At 34.9% G+C, this 9,249-nt stretch overlaps 1 protein-coding gene across 4 annotated transcripts in view; it reads left to right on the top strand.

Annotated features, from left to right (window-relative positions):
• Window positions 1–3,209: 3,209 nt before the first annotated feature.
• The window catches only part of LOC111482476 (probable galacturonosyltransferase-like 7), an 8,492-nt gene continuing 2,452 nt past the window's right edge, over window positions 3,210–9,249 (top strand). The window contains exons 1-2 of one of the 4 annotated variants that reach the window (XM_023128284.1): window positions 3,210–5,325; window positions 6,957–7,080. In XM_023128284.1, the coding sequence (XP_022984052.1) occupies window positions 3,708–4,811 (1,104 nt within the window). In that variant the 5' untranslated portion in view covers window positions 3,210–3,707 and the 3' untranslated portion in view covers window positions 4,812–5,325; window positions 6,957–7,080. The other 3 variants (XM_023128283.1, XR_002718219.1, XR_002718218.1) reach the window with 3 other exon arrangements.

The following is a 9,249-nucleotide window of genomic DNA, read 5'->3' as shown; positions in this document are numbered from 1 at the left end:
TTTTTTTTTTTTTTTTTTTTTTTTTTTTTTTTTTTTTTTTTTTTTTTTTTTTTTTTAATAATAGTAATTATTTTTATTATTATATCAATTTCAACTATAATTTTTTAATTTTATCAAATTTAATTCAAAAATTAAATAAATCTGACCATTTTTATTGATTTATGTCGTATATATATTTTATAATTTATTGAACATATAATTGAAATTATATAATAGTTAAAATTAATACACGAATATGATAATAATTCATATAATTAATTGTAAAATTAAGCTATTCTATAATAATAATAATTTATTGTTATTATTATTATTATTATTATTATGTCTTTGAATTTGCTAGGAAATTACTCCAACTTTGAAGACGTATTGAGAAATTTCCTTGGTTAATGTTGAGAAACTTCTAAGAAGTTTTCTCATACGGAAATTAAAATTTGAAAAAAAAAAAACATATATATTGAATATTGGTGTTTATTTTCTAGAATTTATGCAAAGGATAATGTATTATAATTGTGAATAATTCGTAGGCTTGATTTAATTTTTAAAATTATATGATTATTACATGTAACAATAACATGAATTCAAACACATGTAGAATGTTATTGTGCATGTTTTTTTTAAGATTTCATTCCTGCATCTGAAATTATTATTAAGTATCTATGTTTAGGATGATATGTCATGTCTCTATTGTATATGTATGTGATTTTAGCAATTATATGGAAACGATTAAGGATTCACCAATTAACCCTTAATCATAAACTCGACTCGATTGTCAGGTGTCTAAATAACTGTAGAACTGGAGTCCATAGTTGTACCTTGGAGTTGGTTGATCTTGAGACTTTTGATTATTGTTCATGCATGTGACTTAGTGGTTAGACATGGACGATTAGGAGTTCGTCAATTAACCCTTAATCGTAAACTTGACTCGATTGTCAGAGGATTGGATAACTATAGAACTGACCTATGATGTTTTATGTTGTATGATTGTACTCGGTAGGGATTACACGAAAGTTTGTTAGTTAATTTCCTTTTAGTGAACTTGTTGCAAGCGACAAGGATCCATAGCAATACCCTTGAGAGTTGATCGAATCTTAGAATGCATGAATCTTATGAGACTGGTACCGAGGTCGCGTGTCGAGGACTAAAATAAGTTTGTAAAAAATGTTTTGTTCTCCTCCCAATCAATATGGGATATCACCTTAAAAAGAAGAATATGTTTCACGTATTTATAAATTATTTTTTAGAACGAAAAATTTATAAATAGGATAATTAATTTTATTTAAGCCGAATAAATTCAACCTTTTTTGGTAATACTTTTTTCAAATTTTCAAACATAAAAAAAAAGTAGCCAAGCTTAATAATAAAAATAATTAATTTTTAAAAGAAATTTAAAAACATTTGAAATACTTTCTTTAATACCTATATTTATTTTTTTAAAAAAAAGTTTATTATTATTATTAGTGTCAGGACAGGTCAGTAGTCGCTTTATTCGGTAAAGGCTATCTCTACTATTGTCCCCATTGAAGATTAAATGAATGTAACTGCTCCAAGACATGTCACAGAAGATCGTGATGCCATAACAAATTCTTAGAAAATATATTTCCTTTTTATTTTCTAATATTATATTAAGAAAATTGCATATATTCCATTCCTTAATTAGTTCGTTACGAGGACACGTAAGAATGTTATTAGGTTAGCAAGGATCTCGAGCTAACTTCTTCATCTTCACCCACACATAGGGTTCAAAATTCGAATTTGGCATATGATGACTCTTTTTTTACTTGGATGCTATATGCCCATCAGCTTCCATATTGGTTCGTCTCCGAACAAAATCTTAGTCATGCCCACCAACTTTTACATTGGTTTGTCTCCGAACAACATCGAGGAGAGATACCTCTTTAATACCATTTAGAACGATCATTTTTCTCCATAAATAATACTTGGAAATTGAATCATGAAGAAATTAAAAAGAACAAAAAAAAAAAAAAAGCTTTATTTTCTAATGTGTGACAATCACTTTGGGGATGAATCTTCTCAAAGTAACTCCCTTCATTGCTCTATTATCAAACAAAGCATCAACACACGTTATGACTACCAACACTTTATTAATTTTCAACATTAAAGCATAATATGGGATAGAAATATAATAAAATAAGATAGTGTTAATGCTTTATTTATTTCTTGGGTTAGACGAGGCTAGTGGTCGAGCAACTGAAATACAATTCATAATCTATTATGAGAGATTTTACATTGATTGGAGAGGGGAACGAAACACTCCTATAGGGGTGTGGAAACCTTTTAAAACCGTGAGACTGACGACAATACGTAACAGTACAAAGTGGATAATATCTGCTAGTGGTGGACTTGAGTTGTTACAAATAGTATCAGAGTTAGATATTGAGTGGTGGTGCATCAGAGAGAACGCTAGACCTCAAAAGGAATGGATAGTGAGATCTTAAATTGGTTGGAGAGAGAAACAAAACATTTCTTGTAAAGGTGTGAAAACATATAAAGTACACGCGTTTTAAAATCGTGAGGCTGACAACGATACGTAATGGGTCAAACCGAACAATATGGTGGGCTTGAACCGTTACACATCCTAAACGTCTATTTGCGAATTGGGTTGGGTTGTTGTGTTGTTTTTTCTTTTATTTATTTAAAAAAATCATATTTATGTGTCATACATGTTATATTTATAACTAAAATTTCATAAATTTTAAATATCAAACGTTTACTAGTCACAACTTACTCTTAAAATTAGTTACAAACTTCAAATATTTTTAATTTGTTTGAAAGTAGGATAGAGTTGGAATTGAGTTGAAACAAAGGAATTTTAACAGTAAAAAAAAATATTTAATAATATTTAATTCTGAAGATATAGTAAAAAAAAATATTGATATAGTAAAAAAAAATATTTAATTCTGAAGATATATATTTAGTTGAAGGGTCGTTTTCGAAAAATAATTATACCCATAGGTAAATGTATCTATCAACCTCAACTAATATTCATAAAATTTTATTTTCTAAAACATTTTTAATGAAATATCTATAATTTTCTTTTTATAATTATCGATGAGGGAGAGAAAAATGAAGATATATTCTTTTTTATTTACATTTTGGCCTACCAACTTTCCATAATAATGAAATAACAAATGTAGCAATTGACCCTCTAACCCCAAAGACTTTAATAATTAATATTTAGGCCAATGTGGGGATTTGAAATGGAAAAGGTCCATTCACTCGACCACTTTGTGCGTCTGCAGCTTTGTCTTCTTCCATTGCTCTGCAACCGACAGAGTAATAGGAGGAGGAGGAGGAGAAGAGAGAGAATCCTCCTGCAGATCGGCCGCCGGTGAAATCCTCTATCGGAGTTTCTTTTGAGGTCCGATTTTTGTTCATTGCTATCCGCTACAGCGTTGCCATCATCATCTTCTTTTTCTTCTTTTGCCTTTTTCTCCTCTCTGCTTGCTTTGTTCCCACGGCATACGTTTTCGCTTTTACGTACTTGCGGGGAGGAAAAAATTGATTAGATCTCGTTTAGGGCTTATATTTGTTGTTGTTTTCTTTGATGTATTGATTTCTTGAGAGCTCTGGAGGACGTTAAAGGAACCCTAGCGTTCCTTGGAACGTGTTCTTTTTTGTCGATTTTGGTAGATCGATTTGGTTTGTAGTGGAAGAAGAAAAAGAAGAACGAGGTTTACGGGGTGAATATGCTTTGGCTGATGACAGTTTCGGGGGTTTTCTCCGCAGCAATGGTGATGATTGTGCTTGCTCCGGCTTTGCAATCGTTTCCTCCGGCTGAAGCCATTCGATCCTCTCATCTTGATTTTTACCTTCGTTTGCCTCTTGATACTGCCTCTTCCAGATCGTTGAACAGATTCTCCTTCCGAAAGGCATCTACATTTCGCAATGCCGGTCAATGCGGTGGCGGTGACTCGAAATATTCTGGGAAGTTTGGTGTGTGCGATCCGAATTTGGTTCATGTTGCGATAACGCTTGATGTTGAGTACCTTCGTGGCTCAGTTGCGGCCGTCAATTCGATTCTTCGAAACTCGCAATGTCCAGACAGTGTTTTCTTTCATTTCCTCGTTTCGGATACAAATCTCGAGGACTTCATTCGATCCACCTTCCCTCAGTTGAAATTTAAAGTGTACTATTTCGATCCGGAGATTGTCCGCGATCTTATCTCCACTTCGGTCAGGCAAGCGCTGGAGCAGCCACTTAATTATGCTAGAAATTACTTGGCTGGGTTGCTCGAGTCCTGTGTGAAGAAGGTAATTTACCTGGATTCTGATCTTATTGTGGTGGATGATATCCGAAAGCTATGGACGACGAGTTTGGGTGAGTGGACAATCGGAGCTCCTGAGTACTGCCATGCCAATTTTAGCAAGTATTTCACAGCGCGTTTCTGGTCTGATGAGAGACTTTTCGGCACATTTGCTGGAAGAAAACCATGTTACTTCAACACCGGCGTTATGGTCATAGATTTGGTTAAGTGGAGGGCTAGTGGGTACACGGAGAAGATTGAATCGTGGATGAAGCTTCAGAAGAGTAATCGCATCTATGAACTTGGGTCACTGCCGCCGTTCCTGTTGGTTTTCGCGGGCAACGTGGCGACCATCGAACACCGATGGAACCAGCATGGTTTAGGAGGTGATAGCGTCAGAGGCAGCTGTCGTGACCTCCACCCGGGTCCGACGAGCCTCTTGCATTGGTCCGGCAGTGGGAAGCCATGGCTTAGGTTGGACTCTAAACAACCATGTCCACTGGACTCCCTATGGTCACCATACGATTTGTACGGATACTCCTTGTGAAATCTCAGAGGATATATGAGGTCGCCGGTAAATTTCCCTACAGGACTTTTTTTGACTTTTTTGATAAATTTTCCAATTTTAGTCCTATTTTTCGTTGTTTTTCCGTCTCTCTCCAGTTACTTTGTGCTTCTTCTTCTAACTCCATCTTCCAGGCGATGTGTATCCTATTTTACGATTTTTCCTGGGTCTGAAAATAAAAAGGGAAAAAAGGGGCCATTCGATTTGTTTGTACAGACTTTGCGTTCTTTTATGAATGGATACTTGATGATGGTGTTCCGTGTATTGAAATTGTCGATAAAGCAATTCTATTTCCTGCTCCTTTAAGCTTTTGCCAGTTTGGAATGATTATATATCAAGTGTAGCCATCCAATCCTTCACACGGTGGTCTTGCCTGAAGTAAACAAGTGGTTTGTAGATATGGAATTTCCTTGCAGGTCCAACACATTATTTTCTGCAGCGTTCTGGCTCCATTTAAACAACATATTTCGCCCTGGGGAACTCTTCTTATTAAAAGGTACGGTTACCATTCCATATTTCTCTCAAGTTGACTTATTTCAAGAGTTGCTTTTATTGATGCACCAGAACACATAACTCTACAGATATGCATCACTTTTCTCAAGGCTTTTCTGTTCAAATTGGAACTGTATTTAGAATTTCTTCATCCTAAATGTCTGTTTATTGCTTAGGTCAGAAAGTGTGGTCTACGTTTTGATAGCAGATGGGTATCAATAAAATATTGGGGGCATGTGGGTTTAGGCATTATGCTAGTGTACATAAATTATTAAGAAATTATCCCTTATTGCCAATAGTGGACAAAAGGGACCGAGTGGCTGTTTCTATAATACTCCAATGTGTGCCAGCTGGAGGACCAAATTGTAGTATTGGAAGAATCTTAAAGGTTTTGTTTTTTTATAAGAAGTAAAGTCCATGGACTCTTTGAGTTAAAGAAGCGGATTCGGTGGCAGGTGCTGGTGACTTCGTTAACTACCCATTGGTTCAATGTCCTTTCCTGGCCTTACCCACACGGGTGGGGTCACACCTCCATTTGTTTTTCTTTAGTCCTTCCCTTTTTTTTCTTATTATCTTTTTTTAGAATATAGCATTACAATTATGGAGCGTAGATTGAAACTTTTAGTTTATGAAATAAATGTTCCTGAGCTCTAAATATAGAGCTATGCTCAAGTTGATTCTCCCAACATTTATATGCTGTATTTCTATTTCTTTTGCTCAAAATGTTAGCAGAAGTATGTGGATTGATTAAGAGGGAAGTAACAGATTTATCCATCCATTTGGACATTAATACTCTTTTGTCGCTTAGATAGGAAGAAGTTGAGGAATTTAAAGATAGAACAGCATGTAGGCCGAGGGACCCATATGTGTCCCATTGTTATATGTGTGGGGACCGTTTGTTGCCTGGGCTTCTTATGTGGCTGGCTAGATTGGGTAAACTTTACTAACAGTATAACATTAATTCTATACAGAATAGCTCGTACTATACTATATAATATTTTATTTGAAGTAGATATTGCAACATGGTTGTTAAATTACAAATGTAATTAAGAACTTTTCTCCATGATTGGATTGAACTTCACTGTGAGAATAGTTTTCTTATTTTAGTCTTTTCTGCTTTGTCTTTGAATTGTGGATGGGGGCAAACATCTCTACCTTTCCTCCCTTGTAAGTCTTCTTGCTCGTGGCGTCATGCCAGGCTGGTTCTTGTGCTTATTTTAAGACAGATATATCTTAATGTTCTTTTCTTTGGCCCGTTTTCTTTTTCTTGCAATAGATATGCTTTCGGAGAAAAACAAAAGATAATCACAATCACAGCCGTCCCGTAATGGACGGCTAGTAGTGGGGGAAAAAGAAGAAAATGGATGGTGTTGTGAAGAGTAGACTTCGGATCCCTTTACAGCTAGTAATAGCCATGGAGTTGATCTTGAAATGGGGGGACCAAAAATTCTAATATTCTCTGGCTTTTTAATTAGTTCTTTTTTTTTTTTTTTTTTTTTTTTTTTTTTTTTNTTTTTTTTTTTTTTTTTTTTTTTTTTTTTTTTTTTTTTTTTTTTTTTTTTTTTTTTTTTTTTTTTTTGAGCTTTAGATTTCTCACTGAATATTCGTTGTATCTCTCTCTTCCCTCACTTTCAGGCGTGGTCTAAGTGAAGCATGCCCATTTGATTAGAACCTATTTATCGCCCATAAATGTGATGGAATGGAAGCATCTTTGCATCTACAATTTAAAGGAATCTTCGAACTTGTGGAGGATATGGAGGTAATAGCTGTATATGTGTGTATAAATTTTTTTTGTTCTATATATTTTTAAATAATAAAAATGGTGGGTTTTCAAACTAGTTAGTAAAATAAGATTATTTTGTGTCATTAGGTGAAGCAATGGTTTTCTAGGTTGATCCAGTTTATCTTTCATGTCTTTTAGCTTCTGATCATGTGAATAACGATTGTCTTGGGTGGCTTCACACGATTATTAACTTTGTTGGCATTAATAGTTAGTAAATTGATTATGCATATATCGATTGATTCTTTTTTTTTTTTTTCATTCTTTTATTAGAAACTGGGTTTTTATTATGAGAAATGAAAGAATGTACACAAGTATGCTAAAGCACAAACCCACCAACAACTCCAAAGCTAATTATATCAATGGACCTTAATTAAAAAAAAATGAGACGGTAATTACAAGAAGTTTGATCATCAAACGTTCATAAAGACAAGTTAAATCTAACCAATCCCAAAGATCCTCCCTAGACTTCTCAAACGCTCTGAAGTGCCTAGTATTCCTCTCAAGTCAAATGTCTCATGTAATGGAGAAAAAAACTTTTCCACAAAACTCTTGTCGTGGAAAGAAGGGTTTAGGTGCACTTCTTCGCTCTATTATGAGCCAAATCAAACCCGAAGGTCTTGGAAAAATTGACTCCAAAGATGGAAAACAAACGAGCAATCTCACATAAGATTATTGAGGTCCTTTTACTTCTTGCAAAGAACCCACCATTGTGGCTGCAAAACAAAAGAAGAGTCCTTGGAGACAATTCTGAGTGTTCAGTCTCCCATCAAACCTTGTCAACCAAAGAATTTTGTGTTCTTATGAATTTAAACCTTCTAAAGAGAGGAGAGCACAATGCTAGAATGGAGATAGCGAGAAAGAGGGGAGAGGAAGGTAGAAGGGTGTCTATAACTAGTTAGAAGTTTCACGTTTGTCTAACTAGTAAATGAAGTAACACTAACAATAGATTCAAGTAAATGTTGATTTAGGCCTTTTGTTATAATCATACCAATCAGAGAGTGCGACGTTTAGGTCAGGATAGAATTCTAATGTAGCATTATGGATTGGGGATGAAATAGAGAAAAGGTAGCTAAGGAGTAGTAAGAGTCCTCTTGGTATAATAGTTGAGCACAAGTTAGATAATTGAGAAAAGGGTGAATCTCTATTAAGCAATTGGAGTATTATAATTCGAAAATTTGCATCTCAATTCATAAAATAGCCATCTCATACAAATTATTTTAGGTGTGGTATTATTTTTCCTGGGTATTCATTGTTACTTCTTTACTCAATTCAGTAATTCAATTTTAAACGTAGGAATTATTTAACCTCAGAAAAAAAAAGAAAAAAAAGAAATCAAGTGAATAATGAAATATGCCCCCCTTCCTTCTCCAGATTTGAATTGTTTCATATCTGAATCAACCATTTTCTTCATCTCAAGATCTAAAACGCCTCTATCTGTTTCACAGTCCAAAAACAACTAACCTCGCAGCAATTATTTGCACCATTTCCTCCATCTGGCCTCTTCCATGGCGTGAATATTGTAGCATCCAATTTTTTCTAGTATAGTTGTCATTGGATTATCATTCCATTATTTGTTCTAGGGATTGTATAAGGTATGTTTCAACTTCTCAATCCGATAGAGGATGCGACACGAGATGATTATGGGTCAATCGCGATAGGCACTGCTGGTGGAACTCCTACTTCCCTTCGGTGAATAAGAAGAAATCCTCCAATTATTCTTTAGATAAATGATTGGATTTTGATATGATACTTCATTCCTATTTGCCTCGTGGGTAAAGCGGTGGGGTGGGGTGGTGGTGCCCTCCCACTTATTGGTGGGTGGGAATATATATCTGTGTGAAAAGTAGTGATGAATTTTTCTTAAAAAGTAACACAAAACATACCTAGTTTAGTCTTGCGTTTGAATATCCTTAGCTGGTTTTACTCGTCCCCAACCAAACAATGTTCTCTCAGACAGGCATGACTCCTTCAAGACGAAGAGATGCGATTCCTGTTTTGCCAACCACACGGATTTTCTTACCTCATCCCCTTTCCCACCAAACCCCAAATAATGCAAGTTTCTTTCTTGGGATGACACATTTCAAAACATTAGTTTTGTTTCTGTTTGTTTGTTTGTTTGTTTCCCCCCCCCCCCCCCCCCCCCCC

The sequence above is a fragment of the Cucurbita maxima genome, unplaced genomic scaffold (genome assembly GCF_002738345.1).
Source record: "Cucurbita maxima cultivar Rimu unplaced genomic scaffold, Cmax_1.0 Cma_Scf00007, whole genome shotgun sequence".
Classification (NCBI taxonomy): domain Eukaryota; kingdom Viridiplantae; phylum Streptophyta; class Magnoliopsida; order Cucurbitales; family Cucurbitaceae; genus Cucurbita; species Cucurbita maxima.
The sequence above is the reverse complement of the archived record's forward strand: the minus strand, read 5'-3'. Positions and strand labels throughout refer to the sequence as shown.